At 33.9% G+C, this 26,256-nt stretch overlaps 1 protein-coding gene across 3 annotated transcripts in view; it reads right to left on the bottom strand.

Moving 5' to 3' along the window:
* ASPH (aspartate beta-hydroxylase) overlaps positions 1-26,256 on the bottom strand; it is a 118,222-nt gene that overhangs the window by 70,377 nt on the left and 21,589 nt on the right. For 2 of the 3 annotated variants that reach the window (XM_075141786.1, XM_075141785.1), the window contains 4 exons: positions 4,553-4,642; positions 2,931-3,005; positions 2,262-2,423; positions 1,019-1,078 (listed from right to left, as the gene is read on the bottom strand). In XM_075141786.1, the coding sequence (XP_074997887.1) occupies positions 1,019-1,078; positions 2,262-2,423; positions 2,931-3,005; positions 4,553-4,642 (387 nt within the window). Of the gene's footprint in view, positions 1-1,018; positions 1,079-2,261; positions 2,424-2,930; positions 3,006-4,552; positions 4,643-20,397; positions 20,730-26,256 lie in introns of those variants that run through there. The other variant, XM_075141788.1, reaches the window with a different exon arrangement.

Genomic DNA, 26,256 nt, shown 5'->3' with positions numbered 1-26,256 from the left:
TTACTTTGGAAGCACCGCAGCTTGGATTCCAAATCAGTAACTGGAAAGCAGTAATCTCCCACAAAGATAGGAATAAACAGTTTTAGCTGCATCAAACAAATAAAATTATTTTTCTGTCATATTTTGCATCAAATAACTAACATTAACCCAAAGATAAGAAGCCTAATCCAAACAGAAATCAGTGTCTAATGTAAATGGCAGAGGCTGCCTGTACCCCAAAGAAGCATTATTAGCATGCAGAAGAAAATACTTATCAGATAGCAGAGAAACTAATATCCACCTAATGTTTCTTCATAATGGGAAAGATGAGCTAATGTCATTATATGTGATATCAAGCACAATATGAAGATGACTATAAGCTAATTGGATTAGTCCAGGCAAAATTTCAGAAAGCTTTAAAGATGAATTAGGGTGTGCAGAAAAACACTGCAAGGATGGTTCAGAATAAAGTCCTTGGTGCTGACTCACTCTCAGATAGTATAATCGGCCATAAAGAAACAAACAGTTCTGAAGGAAAGGTTACAAACTGGATGCTTCTGAAAGGTGACAGGTTCCATGTGAGAACAGAAGTTTCTGACTAATGCCAAGAATATTTAATAGACTAGAAGAACCTTAGTATTAGACTGTAAGACAGTAGTAATATAAGCAATAAATCTCATTCTCACTTTCTTAGACTGTACAACCACAGATCTCTTGCCTATCCAGATCGCAAATTGTACACAACAACCAGAAACACATAAAAAAGTAAAAATGAAGTTTTTGCATCAATGAAAGCAAAGTTTCTATACCTATCATCTGTTCTTTGTAAGAACCATTTACAATAGCAAATATCATACAGTCATCTCAGTCAGAGTAAAAATATTCAAGACAATAAAGAACAGTTGTTTGGAGAAAAAAACATTTTCAAATTTATATATTACTAAACCAGTTCTAACCTCTTTTATTTTGCTTTCTCACATAATTTGCTAAATTTAGGCAGAAAACCAATATTACCGAGTTTGGAAAAACAAAATTATACCTGGAGCTTCATATGGTTCAGGCTCCATTGCTCCAAGATCATCTGCCAAAAGATCAGCATCTGAGAAACAAATATGTATTTACAAATTTTAAATTTTTTAGATGAATACATGATACCACAAACCCTGTAACAGAATATTATGTAAGAATAGAGTCAAATTTCTAAGCAGAAATTCTAAGCATATTTCTTCTAATGCCAGCAAGATATGTATATGGATTGAAAGAATAAAATTTATAACTTTATTCTTATATATAATACTGAGAATGTGTATACACACAAACTCTATACACATTTGCTTAAAAAAAGATGACTCTCCACAGAAATTTCTGTGTGAACGTAAAGAAAGTAGAACATATTCTAATAATTTTAAAGTAATATTCTAGTAATTTTAAAGATTTAAAGTAACTGGAATTTGAATTTCTCCTCTACTCCCCTACTTTAACTTACACTGTGGATGAATAAAAGAGATACAGAAACAAGGAGGTATAATAGACCCAGACTGAAAAGAATTACTTCAGCTGTGAAGAAAGAATCTCAGTGTACTTCCAGCAACCAAAACTTTTAGATGGCGTCCACGTCATGAATTTTTCAAAAAGAGGTATTAAGGTATATGTAAAATTTTCAATACTGCAGAGAAAAAGCATTCAGAAATATTTTTCCCTAAATTGGATTTAGATCATATGATTGTGTTTTAATATTTTGATTACAATTTTTATCATCCTGTCAATGCCCCAAGGCAGCAGGATATGAGCATCTTCTTTATATGATGTTATGTTCTCAGCAGGACTTGCGATATAGTTCATGTATAACATTCTCTTAGAGAGCCATATTAGAAGGAAAGTAGAGTGAGAATAAGTCTGTCTATAAAAGGCTGTGCTCTCTTAAAATTTAGTTTAATAAACCAGAAAGTCCCGAAGCAGACTCCATACAGATATTATAGAAGTTCCTCTATTGAGGGAGATATGCATACCTGGAGCACAGATTCATTTGTTTGAAAGCCAATACAGCAATAAGTAAACAATAATACATTGTTACCTGGATTCCAAAACACATAGCATTAAAATATCCCATTTTGATTTAAAAAAATATTTATTTGCTAAATAATACTTGCTGTAGTTGACATTTGCTAAGTCTCTATCGCAAGTAGAAATTACGAGTCAAGTTCTTAATGAGACATATTTCCATTTGTATGTTCTTATTGTTGGCAAAATTTAATTTTTAATATATTTAGTCATTCAGATACCTTTCTGAACTGAGTCTGGTGTCTCATATGCTTCTGGCATTTCATTCTCTAATGCTCTGAGCAAGTCATCTGTTGTAGGAGCTTCAAAAGTTTCTTCATGTATTTCTTCCTTCACTTGCCACTGGTCATTTATACTTTCATCTACACCTTCGTGTCTCTCTCCTAATCAATAATACAGATTGTTAGAAAATAGCTACTCTTTGGTAAACTCTATTAGCAGCACATATTCAGTTTTCAGCACACCCTTCATGTTTTTCAACTAATCCCCAAAGGGGATGGGGAGGGGGACAGATGACTTGTCTGCACTTTCCAGCAGCATAAACCCAAAGTATCTGCACTGACTTGCCACTGCCGCCTTTGCTCCTGGAGAAACCCACAGTAAAAACCATCTCTGTTTACCCATTCTTGCACTCTACAGAGTATTTTGAGGAAGTTTTTGTCAACTGACTGATTTGACCTACTGCTGCCAAAAACCTCGGGGTAAGAGGCCGCAGTTTTAGGATTTGGTGACTGAACTTTCTGAATTTTCTTGAAAATTACAAATTAGCAATTAGAATGTTTTGCAGGCAAAAGTACTTTAAGTGCATACGAAAACCAGACTCTGAGATTCATCTACCCTATGGCAGTATTTATAAATTCTTTAGTGATTTCTAAGTGTTAAGGCATTACCAGGCTGGGAATGGAGAGCTTCATGAAGAACAGACCGAATTTCCTCTTCCAATTCTATGTCAGCATTCTTGTGCTCTAAAAGAATTATAAATTGCAGTGAAGGTAAGTGCAAAAGGCAAAGTCTAACCATTAGCTAAAGGTTTGCAGCTTTTGGTAGCCTCCATAAAGTTCCTACTCCATTTCATCAAGTTCTGTAGTGATCGACTTGCAGGTGAACCTCTGCAACTCGCGCAATTACAAAAACAATTTGTTTTGCTTACTCTCCAATACGGAAAGTATTGCATCAGTCACATCAAATTCATTCTGAAGATGAAGTGGAAGAATCTATCTACACTGCACTTTCTGCACATATCTTTTTCTCAGTGCCAGTAACATTAATAATTTCAGATAACTATTCAAACCAAGAATTCTCTTATAAGTAATTATTTTACTAACACTTTCATCCATTACTTTCCTACAATTTAGGCAGCACCACTAGCACGCCATATTTGACAACAAAATGTCACTTTCAGAAGTGGGGTTTTGTTGGCTTTATAAACAGGGAAAATAGATACTAACATTACAATATGAAGGTCTTCTCCTAGCAATTCATAGCGGAATAAATCACAAACTGATTTCAGGGACAAGTGATTGTCATCTAACACACCAGCCCATGACATAAATGTCATGAAATTAACATTGAGTAACTCAACAGCACAAAACCAAATCAGCTGCATTTTCAAATAAAGATCCAAAATGGATCATGTTAGTTATGGGAAAAAAAAAAAAGAAAAAGAAATGACATCTTAACTTGATATATTTTTTATATATAACTTAAGAAAAGTAATGCAAGTCTTTTAAAACAAATTCTATATTCCATTTTATTGACCATATGCTCCACATTTGTGGGTTATTGTGATAGGTTCACAGAAACATGACGTAGGATAAGCCTCTTCAAGGAACAGGAAAAAAAAAGTACTCTCTGAATAACACTAAAACGCAAACCACATATCTGGAATGTGACGTGCAAAAATATTTTTTCTTGAATTCCTATTGAACCTAATACATTTTACTAATACTTATGGGGCTTTTAAAATCTTTAAATTATTTTTTTCAACACTAGAAGCTGTATTTATTGTATTTATGATATACTATTGGTTTTAGTGGAAAAGTGAATATTTGATTAACCTTATGAAGTTTGTTGGTTTTTGTTTGGGTTGTTGGGTTTGTTTGGCGTTTTTTTTTGTTTGTTTTTTTGTTTGTTTGTTTGTTTGTTTGTTTTGGTGGAGAATCTACTGTTATTCTGACTGGGTATACTGTTGCATACGTATCAAAACCAGAACTGTACATCAGCAGAAAGTTGTTCTGATATGGTATGGTTCCAATGGTAACCATGAGAGCTGACAAGAGTGCCTTCTATACATTTAAATTATGAACTTTTCCTGGTCAGTGATTTATATAAAGTTATCAACAGTGATTTCCGTTAAATAAACCGTACTGGATAAGCAACAAAAAATCAAGGAAAGATTTATTTTTCTACCCAAAGAAATAACACAATGAGTTTGCATGCTGAGGAAACAGAATTATATTTCATATGAAGCATCACGTCTTTTGTTTCACCTATGGTTTACGAAAGGCCTTACCTGATTCAACATATGACTTCTCAGCAGGCTGGATGGTCTCCTCAGATTCTGGTGATGTTGGCTGTGCTGGGACAGATCTTTCTTTAAGGCCTGCATTTTTCAGTTATAAAGTTAACTTTATGCTCTTTTTGATCTGATTCAATTATAAACTAAGAAAGTTGTTTCAATTAAATTAATTGATGTTAAACTCTCCAAAACGTATTCAAACAATTAATCGCAATTATAGGGCTGTCCTGATATACAGTGACATGTACAAAGACTAAAGTGTATTCAAATAGTAAACGTGTTTTGAAGACAAACATACAATGAGGGGGAAAAAAGGGACAGAAATTTAAGCACTTGCCTTTACTTCAAAGTAACTGAACACATGACTATGCTATTCTCAACATCTACTCAGTACCCAGAAGAAAAATAGGCAGCAGGTTTTTCTCACTGTTTTTCTCTTTGGGCAAAAGTATTTCACATGATCAATTTTAGGTTTTATGAAGAACTAATTTGAACTTTATAACATGCTGCTCAGAATGAGAAGAGGTATTTTAAATTCATATGTTAAATCTTAGAAGATCTGAAGAAGAGAACTGTAGTTTCTTCAAAGTAAGGTAATCTCAATCTCCCGTTTCTTTTGACAACTAAATTACTACAGAAAAAGTACGACTGATGGAATTTCACCACTAAGATGCTTACTATCTATACCACAGAGTCTTTCTAGATCAAAACACAATGAAAAGAAAGCAACCAATAACAGCAATGATCAACACCACGGTAAGACATAAAAATAATCCATAGCCTTGAAAGATTATGCCACATCTTAAGATACCACATCCTCAAGAAAGAATGTATTGGTATTAGCCTAATCCTCCTCTCAACTATCCTTTACAAAGGATTCAAGCAAGACTTAAGTGAGGTTCAGACTGGATATAAGAAAAACTTACACACACACACACCCCCACACACATACCCCACCATGAGGACAGTCAAACCAGTGCAAAGGGCTGCACAGAGTTGTTGTGCATCCCCATCCTTAGAGGTTTTAAGGACCACACCAGATAACGGCCAGCGTAACCTAGTCAGACCTCTGAGATGACCCTGTTTTGAGCAGGATCTTGGAACAAGGATCTCCTGAAGTCTCTTCCAAATGGAATTCTCCTATAATCCTACATTATTTTTCCCAGGTTCATATTTAAATATAAGTTCCAAGGTCAATTAAGATAAAACTACCTTCTTAAATAAACACACACACTGCCCAAAACAAAATAAGTTTCTCAAGAGCTGTGTGCCCAGAAATCAATAGAAAAATAATATTTAAGAAAGCAGAGGCTACGCTATAATGAACACTCCTGTACTGCTAAAAATCTTGTAAAAGTAACTTTGAGTGGAACAATATAAGTATTATATTTCAAGTCAGTAAAGTTTTAAAAAATAGAATTACCAGGTTTCTACTGGAGTCAATCATATCTCAATATAAATAGTAGTGTGCCTCAAAACAACTTTGTGTAAACTAGAAAGATTTTATTATTTTATGCATCGTGAGAAAAACATATATTTATTCCATTACCCTATATAAGTAATGGGAACAGGAATAACAGAATTAATCCTGCTTACACCTTTTTGTATTAAATTACATGAAGATAAATAGTTAGGCTGTATCTAAAAGTACTGTACCTAGGAGTCCACTACTATGGAGTCAAGATCAAACGTTAGAACAAAAAAGCCAAATTTACACTTCATTTTTTGCCAATTTTCTTCTGTGTTATTAAAAAAACCCTGAAATATTCAAAAATATTATTAAGACTTACATTCACCTTTTACTGCAGTAATTTTAATGGCTACAAGAGTAAGTAGCTACTACTACTTCCTCCTAAAGTCATCTTTAACTACATATGGAGATAAAACCAGTTACTTATTTTAGCCACTGTCTCACACCTCAGAATCTGGAAGCATAGACACAGTGACCCTGCTTTCACAAATACAGTTCACTTTCCTTACATATACACCTCTTTAAATAAGTCCTCATATCCTCCGATAGCTCACATCTCCAATTCCAGACAACCACTTGCTCTGTTTCATAAACAATAAATGGATTCAAAGTATTTCAAAAGACATTCAATACTTCACAGCCAACAAGCACTTAGGGTGTGTAAAAGGAAAGAAGGGACTAGCAAGAGTATTTCTTTGTTTTCCTTGCACATTTCTCAACTTTGCTTTCAAGCTTTTTATACACATCTATCACGTGTTTATCACTGATTCCTATTCCATCCTGTTGAGTATGTAATATGTTAAGTCATTTACTTTTTGCAAGACACTATTTTCTCTCATCTTTCTATCAAAATAAAGTTGCACTCAGTTTTCACTTCTGTAGTGTATTTTTTGAGCTTATGTGGTAACTTGCCATGTTAAGTTGAATGACAATAATATTTCATAGGGATATACAACAGCAAAATAGATCTCTGGGGCAAAAATCTCATTTTATTGTGTGGCTATCTGTATAGTGGAGTGCTGCTCCAATAAAACATTCTTTGGGAAAAAACCCAAACTTTTCTAGAACCAGAAAAACTTTCGGTCATAGATACAATAATATGTTAATCAGAAAGGCAACTCATTCCAAATTTCACTCCCAGACAGTTACAACTTCTGTCACATTAGGAGAGAAAATAAAAAGTGATGTGCACTACACCACTGAGTGCTCCTGTATCAAATATGTATCTTAACACCTATCAGAGCAAATATGAATAAACAGGTCTACCATTACCAAAACCTAAAAGGGAATGCTCGTTATGCAAGTGCATTTATTAGATTTTAATTCTGCCACGTATTTTGCTAAGCCCTACAATGTTCATAATGCACACATCTTTTCCCTCCTTCTTCACACATATATAAATATTTAGAAAATATTCGGTATATAACCTCTGTTAATTATCACAGCTAGAATTTTAAGCTACTGCGCTATTTTCTATGGCTTTCATTTGAATTATTTTTCATAAGTTTCCTCTAATGAAAAAAAAAAAAACACCAACCACAACCAGATCGTATCTTACCCTATTACCACATCTTATACGTCTAGGGATCAAAGCATCTTACAGAGACACCTATATGCTGTATTGAAAGTCTGAGATAAGTGTATTGCCAACCGTTATACACAAAATTTAAGCAAAACCACGAACAGAAACAACCTTCAGGACTTAATTTTACGCTACCACCCACATGCATATACTCATGCTCAATTTCACTCCTTAGTTTTGTTTCCTTTAAAACCGTACTGCAGTATTACAATAATAAATCTTCATTTCATTACAAATTTTGTTCTGAATCTTGTGTAGTTTTATTGTGCAATTAATATTTCAACATACTAAGTGATACTATTTGTCTAGTAAAATTAGAAAACATTCCTTTTCTATATAAACTTGAAAGCAAGTATAGATTCAATAACATACTGAAATATCTCTGACGAAATGTTTTGTAACTTTGTTTATTCTAATGAGACTGCTGGGTAAATCATTCATCGGTGCTAAAAATACAGAAGCTGTAAGAGCAAACTAACACAGGAGCTTGCTTACAGAAGCATCACGTACTTGTTTGAAGAAAATAATAGTTGCAAAAATACATAAGCTGTTCTCTAATCAAGTTCAACCAGGATACAGTAGTAGTAGCATATCACTTCTTAAAATGTGACTGGAATCCAACAATACCCATCAATGGTGAAACAGGTGGCCTAATTTTCAGAAGTACTCATTACCAGAAGCTTGGAAAACTCTGAAAAAATCAGGACACAGTAAACTGAAAAGTGACAGTGAATCAAGTTTTCAGACCTAAAGATAGCTAAAAAATAAATAAAGAAAGAAAGGCAGGAAGAAAAACAGAACATATTGTCACAAGATCAATAAACAAACATGTTGCAATGCTTTGAATATACACCGAAGTCTCATAAGTAAACACAACACTGAAATTGGTTTGAGAGTTTGTGTATAAAATTTTCTCAGTGTACGTAGGGAAAAAAGTTTAGCAGGGAATAATTTACATTTATTTGCTAAATTCCTATGACAATACGTTCTATTAACGCGCCTCTTGGTTGTTTTTGTGAAACAGAAATAATTTTTTTTTGGGAGTTTCCACTATATGTGTCCAGATAATCCTCTTAATATTGCTTTTAAACTTGCTTCTGATATACAACATTACACTTTCATCCCCACATCAAGAAAATAGTATTTTAATACAAGGAAACAAAGAAAGGGAAAAAACCCCAACAAAACCAGATTTACAGTATGCTTGAAGTCATGGGCATCAATTTGATATTTCTGTTTTCAATACACATTGTTAGTCAGTCATATTAACATATATACATATTTGAGTTTCACAGCAAACATTTTTGCTTTGTGTTTACAATGCCAGTACACGCTTAACAGTTTTCAAAAAATTATTATATATAGCCTTTGTTCACACTCATTTCCAGAAAACATTATCTCCTTATTGCCATATTTACCACATTCATATAAACATGCTGAATTTCTCATTCCTGAGGTCTGTTCCTCATTAGCACAACCAGAACTCTGTTTATTTCTTTTCTTTCTTGTCTTCTTTGGATGGGTTTTTAATTACCTTTTTTGTTTCTTTGTCTTTTCCCACCTGAATAGTACCATCTTTTTCACTGGCTGATTTTTTTGTAGCCTCCTTGGATTTCACATTTTTGTCTAGGCTTTTTTCCTTTTCCTTTCCTCTGTCTCTTTTAGCCTTGTCAGAATCTTTCTTTAATTTATTCATATCAACAGTTTTCTTGTCCTTTCGATCCGTAGCATCTTTTCCTTTCCTGGCTTTCTTTTTTCCTTCCTCATCTTTGATTTCCTCCTTCTTGGATTCCTGTTTCTCCTTTAATTTCTTGAGCGGTTCTTTAATTGCTTCTTTTACTTTTTAGTTTTTCATTTAAAAAAGAGGAAATGTTCAATAAGAGAACCATTCTTAGATCAGAAAACATGAGCAACTATCTAAAAGCTTTCATCGAATTCTTACTTAATGTTTGTTAGATGCCAATTTAAACTTGTATAATTAACTATTTAAGCTTTAAGCCATTTAAACAAATTAGTTCTGACTTTTAGCAGTATCTCACACCATGCAGCCAGCCAATAAAATTAGCTTACTGCAACTGCATCCAAATAAAGCATTAATCTAGTGAAAATCATGCCTCTGTTATCTTACCGTTAGCTAACTTCTGCAGAACGCTAAAAACAGTTTAGTCTGTGAGCATGAAAATCCCAGTGAATTTTGAATCTTTGACAACAGTATGACCATTGTAGGATCTAGAAATGTCAAGAGCATCACCAAAAGAAAATTTTTCCACAATTTTCTCAACTTCCTAAAACTACAAATGGAAGCGTTATAACAACACAAATGAATATACTACAACATTTTACTGACATTGTTACTTCAGCTTAGGCCAAGACTTAAAAATGTATCTTAAGTATATGTTTTACAAAAATAAGAAATAACTACACCATAATTAAGAAGAAACAACAATGTCCTGGTGAATTAAATCAACTCCAAAAAAGTTAACTTGGTTTGACCATATTCAGTGAAAATCAAAGTAACAATTGTAAATTAATTCTTACATCTTTGCTTTTCCATATGTAGCATTATTAGTAATACTTTTTTGTTTGTTTTACTTTTGGAGTTGTATCTCTTGTGCTTATTTTCTCTATTTCAATTCACATTTGGCTGTGACATGGTATCTAAATAATATATCAGAAGAACAGTCAGAACAGCATCCTTGAAATTTAAATGTTCAATATTTACTTCCACTTTGCCCCCAGTTTCAAAAAACATTGTCAGTACCATCAGCAATCTCCAGAATAAGGAATTTTTAACTCAAAATATATAAATTTTGTCCACTAAATCCCTGTATGCAGTATTTGTATTTAAAATTAATACTCCCACATTATTAAAAAAGCAATAAAGGTTTTATATATAAAATACAACAGCTCTGTTTTTATTCAGACTTTTGAGAGAAACTGCAGTCTATGAGGTAAAAAGCAGGCAAGTGACATTTCTCCTGTAACATCTGCTTTTAACTGCTGTGTAACATTTCTGCGAGTGAACAATTCGATCACACAATCAGTCTAAAAGGAATAACATCACGATTCCTTGCAACTGTTTTTTGGCATAAAGCATTTGAAATGTATCATACCATTTCCTCATTCTCATACCAAACATTGAAAAATAATCCAAAACTCAGGAATGAATTGTTAAATGACATTTATTACACCCTTAGAAACACACAATTTGCGAGCAAGTCATACCAAGCACAATGTGGAACAAATGCTAAAAATTTCAACTTGCATGCAAGATGCTAAAGTCACATTCATATGAGCATGAGAGCTTCCCCCAACAAATGCACTTTTTTCCTAATGAGACTTTGTATTACAAACAGCGTGCATTTTTCACATACTGCTAGAAAAAACACATTAAAGTCTAAGTGTTTTTAATGCAACAAAGAGACTGTGTTCTTTATATAGCACCATGCTGTGTGGAGATAACTGAGAAAACATCTAAAAAGTTAAGCACCTGAAGTACATCTGGTAGTTTGCTGTTTTGCTGAGGCTGATTAGTTTTTTTAGTCTCCCTGTTGCACTGAAGACATTTAGACCATTATGTCCTGTTCATACAGCTATATAATTATAAATAAATATGTGGCATAAATCAGTTGTGAGCTATCCTGCTTTAAGCTTTTGGAAAATTTATAAGTACCATCATTGCAACGAATCCTGCAAATAATATTAAAGGGGAAGTTACTGAACTTTACCTAAATTTCTCCTTCCATAAGAAAGAAATAGATGAAACTATTTAAGTACAGACTTAAGCAGAAATTAAGGTGCTCAAGTCTAGTTACAATATAGTAATAGTATCATGAATTAATGGAAGATAACTAAAGGAAGATTTCATACAGACCAAAATCTGCATATACATCAGAACTTTTTTTTTTAAACATGCAGAATATGAAGTTAACATAACTACTTACAATCCAAATGAGACAACTGTTGTAAAAAAATTTGCACAAACAAAATATAATCTCTAGTTAGGAAAGCACTCGCATTGCCATTAAATTACAGTCGGTAGTAAAAAAAAAAAAACACTTACTGAAATATGGGGAGGATAATAGTTTGCTGCACATTAGACAACACTTAGCCAACATAGCTAGTATTAGTAAACATTATTATAACCTGCAATCTGTATTTGCAATGCGCATGCATTTCAGACATCATTATCTGCACAAAGTTCCACAACAAAAAGAACATTAAAAATACCTTTGACTTTAGTTTTTTTCTTGGCTACCCCTCCTGGTTCCTCACCTGATTTTTTGCAAAATGGAAACAGGTTATGAACATATCTGTGATGTTCAACAAACATGACATAAAATTTTCCAATCTGCCACGCCATGTAAAAAGTTATCTTTACATAGCACAATGCAGTGCTATGGAGAGATACCAAATGTTAACTCATTAAGAATAAAGCATCTTCAGTAGCAAGACCACCACAAGCGCTGAGATGGAAGACTAGTTAATCCAAGAAAAGTACCACATCACCAGATGCATGCTACTTGAGATGCTTCGTAACTTCTTAGAGCTATCTCAGTTCTCTCCAGACAGCATGATGCCACGTAATTATGATGAATATCCCAGGTGATTTCTCTATGTATTGTGCCAGTTCTCTCTCAAACCCATTAACTTATATTTCTATACTATTTTATAAATATTTAATAAACATATTAACCCAAAAGATCTTCAAGTACCAATGTACTACAGATTATATCACTTGAGTATTTTCTTACAATGAATTACAATCTATGGTTCTTTATCCAATGGAAAATACGTGTTTTGGCAAAGGTATTGCTCATATTCCAAAAAGCAGTTTCCATTTCATTTCAATGCAATGAAATGCTTTACTTAAGACTGCTTTACTTAAGACTATTTAAGACTCTTAAGACTTTTATTAAAAAAATAAACCTTACTCTCCAAAGTCAGGTGCTTTCCCCATTGCAGCTAACAGAAATTGAGGTCATTCAGCATCTTGATTGTGCTTTATACCTAGAGCTCCACAGGAGGCACGAAGGCAAAAGCCTTCCCCAAAACACAAATAATAATTAGCCTCATCTTTCTAATACCATAAAAAGAGATTAGATTATTACCATCATGCTGCTGTGGATTAAGACCTAAACCCCGTAAATACAACTACCTTAACCACAAAAATCACATGCATTGCTACCCAAAAACCAACTAGAAAGCTAAGAAAAGTTATGGTAAATACATTTTTAAAACTCATACATAATCTTATTAAACTAGAAGAGATATTCCCATGTCTCAACATTAGGTTTCTCATTCAGACATATAAAGTGCCTACATTGGACATCTGAACCTCAAGCTTAGGTTTCTAGAAAACAATTAATAACTACCCAAATTGCATCAATATACCTCAACATTTATTCTTAAAAAACAAAACAAACAAAATCCCCATATTCTACACTAAAAAAAACTCATAAGTTTAAAGAATGTAGCCATTAAAGTCATTGTAATCAACTTGCATCTAATTTCTATCTTAGGTGTTTTCAAAGTATCAAGCATTGACATCATGGCCAAAATTTCTTAAAAATGGGTTAGCCAGGTAAAAATACAATTTTTAGATCAATTTCCTTACAAAGTCATACCTGGGATATGAAGCTCTTTCCTCACAATTACCATCATTGCTGCAGTCCAGAGTTGTAACTTTACTAAATTCATTATTCCATCACATTACCTCTAAGCAGTGTGTGGAACAGTAAGTAAACAATTTTCTCATATAAAAGGAAGAATAGACTCCAACTTTGTTGGAGCATCAATGAAAATACAAATAATAAAAGGTACTTTGCAAAGTTGTACAAAGTCATATTTAAATTTCTAGCTCCTCCCCTCTTCTCATAGTAAAATTAAATATTACTGGATATTTTAAGATACTTTCTTATAAGCACGTCTTGACAAGCAAAACAGAAAATTTTCCAAAGACCTATATAGACAAAGATTATCATACAGATAATTGAAATTGTTTTTACATAAAAGTATATGCATTACATTGAAAGATTACAAAATACCTTGTTCACTGATTATTATTTCACTTTTTAAATATTCAGAGAAGCAGTAATTTGTTTCAATCTACTTTTATACAATGAATAGTTGTATATATATAGTAAATTATCAATGCATGACATAATTCTGTAAATCATGTACAGTTTAACATATTATGAATAGACCCATTTACAGGAAAAGTATGTAGAATAATTTATTTCGACATCTTAATATTATGTAATAATCCCAAGACAGAAATCCTGCTGCATTTTGATTTCCGCCTGGACAGGGTCCCTACAATGGTTACCGCACAGGGAAGTCTCATTTGTAAACCACAAACAGGCTGAAGCAAGACATGGGTGCAAAACCATGAGGTTCAACAAGGCCAAGTGCCGGGTCCTGCACTTTGGCCACAACAACCCCAGGCAATGCTACAGGCCTGGGGAAGAGTGGCTGGAAAGCTGCCCAGAGGAAAAGGACCTGGGGGTGCTGATTGACAGCCGGCTGAACATGAGCCGGCAGTGTGCCCAGGTGGCCAAGAAGGCCAACGGCATCCTGGCCTGTATCGGAAATAGTGTGGCCAGCAGGAGGAGGGAGGTGATCGTGCCCCTGTACTCGGCACTGGTGAGGCCGCACCTCGAATACTGTGTTCAGTTTTGGGCCCCTCACTACAAGAAGGACATGGAGGTGCTGGAGCGTGTCCAGAGGAAGGCAACGAAGCTGGTGAAGGGCCTGGAGCACAAGCCTTATGAGGAGCGGCTGAGGGAACTGGGGTTGTTTAGCCTGGAGAAGAGGAGGCTGAGGGGAGACCTCATCGCGCTCTACAACTACCTGAAAGGAGGTTGTAGCGAGGTGGGTGTTGGTCTCTTCTGCCAAGTAACCAGCGATAGGACAAGAGGAAATGGCCTCAAGTTGCACCAAGGGAGGTTTAGATTGAACATTAGGAGAAATTTCTTTACTGAAAGAGTGGTCAGGCCTTGGAACAGGCTGCCCAGGGAAGTGGTGGAGTCACCATCCCTGGAGGTATTTAAAAGACGTGTAGATGAGGCCCTTAGGGACATGGTGTAGAGGGCATGGTGGTGTTGGGTTGACGGTTGGACACGATGATCTTAGAGGTCTTTTCCAACCTGTATGATTCTATGATTCTATGATCACTTCACTTCACTTTTCCAAGATAGCAATGTCTTGGGGCATGTGATAAAATCTGGCATCTAAGTAAACTCATTGGCAAAGACTTAGGCTCTTACAGCCTTGGGGCACACAAACCAGCGTCCAGAAGTCTATGAATCATGTAACTGAACTTGTGGACTCTTATTCTAAGTTCCAATTCAAGTGTCTTCACACTTTTTTTGAGCAAGTTTAAATTCCTTCTTTTTTCTACTCAGTCCTACATTACAAATGTCCAGTGCTGGCAATACAAAAAGAAATATAGAATTTATAACCACGGATGTGATTATAATGGAATGTCAGAAATGGCTACTATTGGAGTCAGTGAATTAAAAAGTAGACTTCAAAGTTAACATAGCTGGATAGGTTTCCGATGTTTTCCAAAGAGCTGCTTTAAACAGTCATACTAAAAATTAAATATTCATGTCAAAGTGGTTATTTTTACATAATGCTTAATGGTAGATAACAGTATCTTAACTGATTCTTTGAAACAGAATATTACAAAGCATTTTAATTCTGCAACAAATTCCAGTTGTTTCCTCTATTTTTCTCATAAAAATCTTCAAGAACAACCTCTACAAAAAGAACCCCCAAGTAAGAGCACAGCTTTAGAATTTCAGCATCAAAAGAAAAATATGAGATACTTTTTTTATGTAGAAAGATAGGCATTGCAAAACAAAAATAATAGATAACACAAAGCACTCAGTCTTTTTGAACAATTTCACAGATGTGAGAGAGAATATTCTCATAATATCTTGAGAAACCTGAAGTTTATTCTTGCATATGCAGATTTTATATTATTCATTTCATAATACTGAAAACTTTAATATTCTTGCTACACTAATGGCTTTGCCACATGAAAAAATTCCTATAAATCAATTTCACCACAACATTTACCTGCATAAACCCTTTTAACCTGCAGCATCATGCAACAAATGTAAGCTAATTAAGGTGGCTTATCCACTTACACGTGAAAAAGGAAGAGGCTACTTCACATTTACCACAGAAAGCATACGGTCAAGGCTAGCACTAAGCAGCTGACAGACAGAACTTGTTACCCTTCTGCAATTTGTGCAAAGCCCGGATAACAGAACAGAAAGTGTCAAGCTTTAAACATTAGGGCTTGTGTTCAGACTCTTGCCTTAATTCATGAGGTCCCATCAAAAACCTCCTTCACCACACAGAAAATTAATAAAAGACGTTAAAATTGCAGAACTAAACAAGGAAGTACAAATCTGTAAGCCAAAACCATTATTAACCTTTTTTCTCTCCTTTTTGTTTTCCTTCTCCAGCAGAACTGCAAGTCAGAAAAGGCTATGATTGTTTGCATATGCACCTGCACATAATTATTACTATTATTCTGCATTTATAATATGCTACATTGGATATACAAGGTCTTCTGTTAAACAAAATAGCTTAATGGCAGAAGGCTAGCACCCACTTACCTTAAACTGAACTCATTACCTGTATGCAGATTACCGTCCATACCACAGCCTGTAACCCTCCCAAATGCAAGAAAGCTTTTTTAATTCATACAACTAGCATAAAAAAAAATTAAAATACTCTCAATACATTCTCAGTAAGTTGCTTTAATATTTCTTGCTAATTTAATTGCCTAATTTTAGAAGAAAAATTCAAATCGGAGACGCAGGGCAGAAAGCATTTTCTGAAGTCACAGGTGCATATGTTGCATCTTGTATGATAAGACATAAGAAATCAACAAGCAGGTCTTGCCTTTATTAGCCTCATCTTTAGGAATCCATCCTAACTGACCATACGAAAGACGACAGCATTTCATGTATTTCATGCCGCTGTGCCATCATTACAATAGCTACTTAACTGATGGCAACTGAATAGGGAAAAGAGTATGCACCTGTCCAAAATGACTGAACTGTATGCAACAGCGTTCCCCAGCACTCAAATACTAATCAAATCACGTTTACAATATAGGTGTTTTTTTCTGCCATTTGACCATTAACTATTATGAAATGAAACAAAAATACTTCTAATGCTTCAATGCATTCTTCTTTTACCCTTCCATCCAACTGTAACCTATATGAATAACTGTTAAAAAAAAATCAGTTTCTTCTAAGGCCAGTCAATGAAGACTAACTAATAATGCAAAATTACCATAAAATGAAACCTACACGTGGTAAGACTTATTCACTGACCTTGAAACAAATTTCAGGAGTGAAAGATTGAATACACTCTCAAAAAAGATCATTTTTTGAAGAAAAAAAAGTTGTTGCAATAAGAATTTCAACAGATATGCAAACAATTTTCTTTTTATTCTATTCAATTCTAAGTTATTCTATATGAGCATTGTGATTTTTTTTCCCCCCCATATAAAACACTGTCTTACTTTCAAATTAAATATTGTTGAAGGTGGTCACAGAAATCTGGGGTTCAAACCTTCCATAAGTTCTCAGCCATTTCAGATATATGGGTATTAAGGTTTTTTCCCCTACAATTTCTTTACATTAATATCACAACAAAGCAAGCAAGAGCTTATGCTACAAAGGTTAACGCAGCATTTTGTTTGAAGGTTATAAGTGTCTGCTGAAGACTGGCAGTTAAAATATCAAACATTTACCAACACTAGAAAATGGCAAAGCAATACATCCTGGATATTTCTAAAAATGATGGCCAAACTGGAAGACTACAACTTTAGTCACAGACATTTACTTCTGCAGCTCTGTAAAATTTAATATAAATGACCTGTAAGGAATATGAAGGTAGCTAATGAAAACTCTGTGTTCAATTTGACATAAAATCACTAAATTTTCATTCTTTACTAGCTACAAAACCTAGGAAGTTCCTATCACTTGAACAATATATTTTCCTTATTAAAAACATGGTTTGCTACTAATTTGCTCCAATTTTAAATTCTCAAACCAAAAGCTGTAGGTAGAAAACAGCAGCTTTGCCTTCTGAAATAATTATTGTAAAATAGTATCAGAAGGCAAAGATGCCACAGCTACAGTTTAAAAGCACTTTAAAAGTTTTCTGGACTTCTTTTAAAATATTAACATACTGACTGTATCTTATATAACTGATAGTCACCACAAATCAAACTAAAAATTTAGGTTTCAATTTCCTCAACTAATTTCAAACACTTTGTGTGGACTTAGAAGCAAGAGTTGAGATACAGTTCAGTCTTCCTTCCTTATTTGCGTATCATACTCAGTTTAACCTTTTTGCTGTTAAAATGCTTTTTTTTAAAGAAATTGTCATGCTGATATAACTGAAGACTCATCTAAATCTTACTACCACCCTTACTAGCCAAGTCCTGCTTGCAATCACAACAATTAATGCAATTCAGTAAAATCAAAGTCTTCTATCCCAAACTTTAGGAAAGCTTTTGACAGCTCTGCTCACCACTGGTGAGGGTTTAATTGTTAACAGGAACAACACCAGGCAAGAGGGAACACTTCTGAAAAAACCACTATATTCTTGAAACTAAACACTCTAGAAAGTTATTTACTGTTAAGATTTCCCCTAGGTCTTCCCCTGCTACCGCTTTTTCTCTTCTTACAAATTCTTTATTCCCACTATAATTGTTTTTGAGCAGACTTCCACACACTTAATAAAATCAACAAGGAACTTCCATATCAAATCAGAACTTTCTTGGCCGGCATTTCATCTCCCTAGTCCAAGTTAAACTGATGTAACCATTACCTATTTGAGTGCCTGTAGCTTTCTCATGGTTCAAGCAATGTATTTATCTCTATTTCACTAGAAACGTCATCAGATTATGGAAACATCATCAGATTATCAACATGTGTTTTAACTATTTGGTATAAGCTTCATGATACAGAATTCTCATATTAGATGTTTTCATCCTCTTTTTGGCTATCTAGTTCCATTACTGAAGAATCTACAATAGAATTCAATGTTCCATAACAATTTTTCTAATTCAAACTGATAGATATTATTATCCCACAATAGTGATGAAACTTCTATTTCTAATTCATATCTGCTTCTAAAATTAAAAGAGGAAAAAACCAAACAAAACAAACCAAGCTTGCTTATTTCCTACATCTCCAATACTTTAGAAGTTTCTTCCACTTGGTAAGAAACTTCCCAGCAATGTTCCACAGATCTACTAGCATTTATTTTCATAAAGTACGCGGGTATTTTATTTTCTTTGCCTTAGGCTTCATATATCTCATAATAAAAACCATTAAATCTACATGTTATTAACTTTCTTATAACCTAATCTTCAAATATTTGGAAGAAAAATGTGACTAATGTTTATGTGGCTCTATTTCATCTTAAGCAGCAGTATCAACACTTCACAACTATTTTTTTTTTTTTAAAACACTTCACTTGCTTAACACTATCACTTTTTCTTTTTTATTACTTTTTAAAGATTGAGTAGAACCCTGATTTGGATGATTTAATTAAAGTTTTTTTTTTAAACAGGCATGTTACATTGCTTTAAAATTGCCATGCCAAAGCAAGCAAAAATTCATTTAATTTAGAAACAGGTTAAAATTTCAGCCTGCGTCCACTAGTGTTAAAACCTGAGTATAAACTTTATATGAAAGCAGATACAAACTTAAGCATAGCAGGCATCACAATGAACAATTTCATATAATTTTAATAATAATCTGATTGAATACACTATTCATGTATTAAAATGACAGCTCAGTTTCAGCTTTTAGTACCTGATAAAAACTGCAGAACACAATTATAAACTCCCCTTTCTATACCCATTACTTTATGATAGCAGACAGAATTCATGTACATGAAAAATATTTTTGGAACAACTGCCATAAAACAGTTTCACAGGAAAAGGATTAAAACTTGTAAAACTGTATTAAGTTCTTGAATTTAGGAGGGAATAGAAGACATTACATTATAATTTCCAGTTAGTCTTTAATATATTCAGTATTACATTAGAAATACATAATCACAGCTTCCCACTTCCATAGAAGGCCCACCTTAAAAAAACTCAAACAAATTTAGAACAACCCTTGTGGTGTGATTGTTATATTTAAAAGATGACTGAAAACTTAGTTTGAAAACAGACAAATTAGTGGGAATAAACCATATGTGACATCATATCTTCTGAATACAACAGATGTTAGCTAACTTAGACATAAGTGTTTCTGTAAAATTTTCAAGCACTTTTAAATGAAGTGCTTTTATTTGAACAGGTAAAAAGAATCTATCTGAGAAATCAGTGAATCACAAAATAAATTATTTATTAAAATTATATTTCACAAGAGAATTATCATTGTCGTATCTACATTAAGATTAACATATAAATATGTATTTACATAATGCAGTCATGCCAGAATACTTTACAATCAAAGCTGTTACAAAACACTTCAGTTAATGTTTGCTAGAAAGACAAATGTTATAGTGTTAACAGCAGAGGTTATTACACTTAGCTCTGTGCACAAAATGCACAAATTGAAGCACATACAGAAACCAACTACACAACTGCAGATACACATTTCATTCTACATATTTACACAACTGTGTAGTATTTGTTGTCCTGTCACAAAAATGGAAAAGTCACTGAAAGGTTTTCAACTAGCAAAACTACATTACATGGCTGACTTTAGTTCAATCTTTATAGTCCATTTGGGAGTTTTCCCTCAATGCCATAAATTCCTGTTATATTAAGACTGATGATTTCATGGACATTTTCGAAAGCCAATCAAATTAGTCTCTCCGTCACTGGTTCTGTAAATCCAAAATAACACAAGTCTTTTTTCCCTGAACCCCTTCATTCTGTGACGTACCATCAACATCATCTGCAGCTTCGCTCTCCTCTTCTTCTAGTATTTCAAAAGGAGTCAATACATCATAGATAAATGAGAGAAAGCCATAAAACCAATCAGAGCTTTCCTCTGCTAAAATATTAAGGACTTCCTCAAGGGAATCAATATTTTCATTACTGCCATCTTTGGTCAGGCCTACACAAGAATAGAGGAAAGAAAGAGAGAGAGAGACAGGGAAGGAGGAGAAAAAAAAAGAGACAGCAGTTAGGTGGAAAGAGGAAACTGTAAAAAGAGGATCTGTGAAAGACATCTCATGTCACAGACAGCAGTCTCTACAGGAATGCTAATTAGGAAATAGAAAGATGTTAAGAAAGTTGAATCTTTCAAAGTGTAAACTATAATTTGGTCAATAAACATGCACAATATTATGCCAAAATCTTAAAAAAGGCAGCAGTTTTGCTTTCCCTGTTTCCTAGTCCTAAAACCAAATCCATTTATATTCACAGTTTTCTTGCCACAGCATTTACGTTTAGACAGTTTTTTAACGGTAATCCTCCACTACTTAAAATCATCCAATTTGCCTTTTTTTTTTAAACCATCATGTTCAAATTCGAGAGCTTGCAACTGATAGCTGAGAATAACATTTAAAAGCAGACAGCATTTAAACAAACTTGTCACAGACACACTGTTAAGGATAGCATTTATTCTACCATGCAGAATTTTGATTTTGCTTAGAAGTAAGGACTCTAATTGCTGGGGGAGTTGTTTTGCAGTTTGTTTGCTTGTTTGGTTTTTTTAACACGCTTCTCAATCATTTTTTTCCCTATGATATATATTCTACATGACTGACTTAATCTTCAGGAATTAATTCCAAAACTGAGGATATACAGAACACTAGATAAAATGAATAGGTAGCCAATATAAAGGGTGTATGTATTGTTACATAGAAAATCTAAAGCAGGCTAAAGACTGCTAAAGTAGACATGGCCAGAGCAGTGAAGAAAGAGCTTGTCACTTCTAAACTCTCTGATACCAAGAGTTGCTATCTTGGGCTACAAGACCTACTGATCTAACCGGTGTTTGTAAAACACAAATAAGCCATGATTAATGCTCTCTTTTTTTACCTCCTGTTTTTCGGTATTAAAATCCACTGTTTTACAATTATTACTAAATAACGTTTCAACTTTTCCATTCTGGGAAAAGTACAATGGAACGATCAAGCAATGACAAACGTCAATTATTGGTAAGCTTTAAAGCAGGAGCGCGAGGGACTTCCCCCACTTCTAACCAGAACAAACCTTTCTTTGTGTTGGAAGGAGAAGCAGAAAAGTGAGCTAAGGGTGAAGACAGATTGTTGAGACATAAAATTAAGTGAACATGTTGCACATGCAGACCACAAAGCAATATTAGGTGCAGGTTAATGAAACATTCAAGATAGAGGAGTTCATGGCAGAGACATTTAACACATTTCGACACGTTTTTCTTACAGCACATAGTGAAAGTATCAATGATAATTCTGAGGAAACTTCCAAGTCCGTGATGTTCCACATCCTTGTACCTGGATGTCCAGAACCTCTACTTGAGTGACCAGCCATTTTCTTTAATTTTTCACTGGATAGCCCAAAGGTTTAAAAATGACAGATTGAATCCAGGACGCAATCAAGGTATTATAAATATCCCTCTCCAACTTCTTCCATGGCTTAGTTCTATAAAAATTAAATTTTATAGACTTAACTTTATGCAGGGTAGTCAGTCATCATTCTAATTGGTTTTCAAAATTTGGACCAAGCAAGATGTAAAGAAATAAACCAAAATAAGTATATTTACTGAAGAAAGAAATCTCAATTTAAGAATGGAAACCTGAATCTAAAAAAAATCAAATTTAAGTTATAAACACAGAATTATAAATATTTGTATTATTCTATTCTGTTGGAATCTGGCATTAAAAAAACAACAACAAAAAAACCAACCCACCACTCACAAAAGACCCGAGGGTTTAAATAGCATTTCTGTAAGCACGTGAAGAATGCCCCTGTTCTTGCACTAAGTCAAGAATAAGACCCTTGGGCAATTATCTTTATAAAATATAACATGGAGTACAGCAGCATATTTTCTTTAAAAAGATTAGGACACCAAAGAGAACCCGAGAAACTGGAAGAATATGTCTTATAGTCTTGACCATAAAAACCACCAAACAACAAAACCCCAAACCCTTTCTTTACAATTCTCTACAAAAACTATCCAAGATTAATGTAACGGCTTTGAATCTAAGGGTAAAAAAAAAAGAAAAAAGACACTTCAGCCTGAGTTACAGAAAGTGACACATTATTTCATATGTTTATCTTTTTTCTTTCTTAGAAAGAGTTAAAATAAAAAAACACGCAAACTAATTAATACTCAAACTGGTTTTGGTCTTCATTCATCCCCATAATCGAGAACTGCTTTTCAAAGTAAAACTCATGTACAGATATGCACACATAAGCATGGTAAGAAGTGCCTGAAAATGATGACAAAAATGGAACTGCCCAATCAGGCAGTCATACCATGCTAAATCAGTGACTCACAAGAAATAACTACTTTATTTCAAGAGAAGTCTAAACATTACAATTAAATCAAACAGTAATTGAGGGAGTCAAAATCTTAATCTATTCAACAGCGTTACCACAACCAATGGGGCAGAGGGCTTGCCTACATTCATTTAACAAGATAAAGCCTTTCTTCTCCTGCAAACATCTTTTACAAGAATGAGCATATGAGCAAGCTTTTAATATTTGAAGGTACTACAGTAGAACATGAGAAAAATATAGAAGAGTATGAATCTTATCATAAACAGCTGAACTGTACAAAAGTATTCTTTCAACTCCTGTTATCTCACCACAGATTTCTGAATGTGTCATCTTTGTACGACTGCTTGCAAACATCTTTTTCTACCATAGATGAAACCAGGGGAAAAACAGTTGGTTTACAAAAGCTTGGATTCTACTGTTTACTACCCTTTGTTTGCTGATACACTAGGGTTTTTTTCTCCCCCATTGTCTGCATAGCCAGACTACTCTGAACTAAATGCACAGGAACAATATATTGATGACTTTCTGTAGCTGCAGTTCCAAAATTGTACTAATTACTGCAGCCATTTAAGTAGAATTTCTCAGGATATTGTTGCTTGTTAAAAAGGACTGAAGTACAAAAAATGGCTCGGCTCCAAAGATTCTATTACAACAGACATCGGTGCACCCTATACATGCATTTTTTTGTAATACTACTAAAGCCACCATTTCTCTGTACTCAGTTCTCAAGTACAGAGGTATAACACTTCTCCTGAGAAGAATAACTTCCTTCAAAGAACAATCAGAGTGAGGTAGACAAAAAGTGGGAATTACTGATGACAGCAGCCCTCAAAAGAGCAGATTAAGAAGCCTCTCTTCCCGTTACCAAAAGGAATTCAGTAAACAGAACCTCACAAAATACCTGTGAAAAAGAAAGAATCTAAAAGATAACTGCAGTCTAGCTTCAAAAAGTTTGCATTTCCACCCTGGATGGATAAATGAATACAAAACTAACTCAAATACTTGGGGTTGGTTGGCTGGGGTTTAGGAGGTTTCCCCCCCACCCCTTACTTGGGAAGGGGGGAAGAAGGGAAGAACACACTTCTTGCACACCATTTTTAAAAGTACACAAATACGTCAAGAGAACTTAATCAAACTTCCTTTGATTTCAACAAATAAAAAGACCCTATCATACCTTATATATACAAGAAATAAAATAATAAATTTTAATTCTTCTATTTAAGTGTGCCCAGGTAGTACAGAAAACTACTAAGTTATCAGCTACTAAACCATTCTTTGAAATATAAAATAAACTCACCCTGGTAGAAGCATTTCTCAAAATTAAATTAACTTAAAAATATATTTACCATTAATATGCAAATTAAATCTTTAAATTTGTAGCAAAAATTAAAGATTATGGAAGTGGACAACATTAAACCACTGTACATGCCACAATTTCAATATACAGTAGTTTAGTAATAGCTAAAGAATAGAAAAGAAAAAAGCATATGAATTCCTAGCATTAAACAGCAAACAGTGGTATCTCCTTTTTAAGTCAGTATTAAATTAGCAGAGAAACCATTTGCTTTTATGGTAGTCTGACCCAGAGAAAAATGTCAGAAAGTAACAAGTCTTCAAACACAGCATATGTACTACCAAAATCCTCACAAATAAAATATAAAAGGAGCTATGCATTCAATATTTAGAAAGTTACCCTAATGCAGCTGAATACAGGCTTACTATCTGGTTTTCTGTACTACAAAGACTTAATTCTGAAAGACAAATTCCTCAAGAGGGAATCTAGTCTTCCAGTTTCTGCATCAACGAAATAATCTTAGTCTGCATAGTGGTGTTCATTTTTTAGTTCATATGAAATGTTAAATACAAACAAGCACAATAATTTACTGCGAACTTCAGTTAATAATATCACATGCTAGTTATTAGAAAAAAAAAATTTTTACATTCATAATTTCTATCAATGTCATCTAACTTTTCAAAATTTACCATTTCCTTTGTACTGCAGAAAATATTCTTAAAATTAAATGAGATTAAATCATATTTCTAAGCAAGTGTTCAAAAATAATAAAAATAACTTTTGATCTGTGACCTTTTAATGTCACATTTGAAGTATAAGGTTTAAAAGCATGATAAAATAAGCTTATAATAGAAACACTGTCATGTTCTGGCAGAATTCCCAGCTATATCAAGCTGCATAAAACAGAGATGTAACAAGGCAGCAGCATGTTTCTGGCTACCACCTTGGCAATCTGAATCCAACTAATACGACACACAAGTGATTGATATCCACTTTCTATACACTACACAACAGACAGAGAAAGATTAGGATTATAACTATACAAAGTGTTATCTTATTCACCATTTATAATTAACACCCAATTTGTGGCTCTGAAGTCATTCAGAGCACTGGAGATTCTTTGGAGTGCCTCTCACATTCATACCACTGCAAATTAGTTCAGTAATTTTGATTGCATGGGTTTTCTTTAACCATGAAGGGATTAAACAAATGAACCCCCCCAAAAAACTTGCTTATTTCTGCAAACATAAGTGGGGAAAAATAAACTGATGATAAACTGATTTTTATGGAGTATGAGTTTCAAATAGCAAGCCATAACATCCTAATTAGGGGCATGGTTTAGTGGTGGACTTGGCAGTGCTAGGTTAACGATTGGACTTGATGATCTTAAAGGCTTCTATGATTCTAATATACTATTGATAACTTTGACTAGTTTGAGACACTCTGCTTTGCCCTGTGCTCAAGCTGTTATTTACTATGCTGGGTTTTTTTGTTGTTTTGTTTATTTGTTTAACTTGCTAGGTTTGTGTGCTCAGAATAGGTTTACATTTGAACAAAATAATTAAAGAAAAGTAAACTTCCTAACATCAGGTATGCAAGAAGTATGTATCCAATGCTTGACTGTGAAGCTGAAGATGGTAGCACTTTAACTCCTAGAAGATGTAGGTAGAAGGGCAATATCACAAAGCATGTCTAGTGATTGAAATTTCTCTTTGAAGATACATGGTGAGCAAAGAGACGTTCTCCTAAACTACAAGGAACAGAAGCCTAAAACCAGTGTTGCAACATCAAAGAAGAAAAATCCATGTCGTGTAGGATTTCTGAAGGGCAAAGAAAACGAACAGACTTGTGGAGAACTCGG

Source organism: Calonectris borealis, chromosome 2, assembly GCF_964195595.1.
Source record: "Calonectris borealis chromosome 2, bCalBor7.hap1.2, whole genome shotgun sequence".
Taxonomy (NCBI): Eukaryota; Metazoa; Chordata; class Aves; order Procellariiformes; family Procellariidae; genus Calonectris; species Calonectris borealis.
The sequence above is the reverse complement of the archived record's forward strand: the minus strand, read 5'-3'. Positions and strand labels throughout refer to the sequence as shown.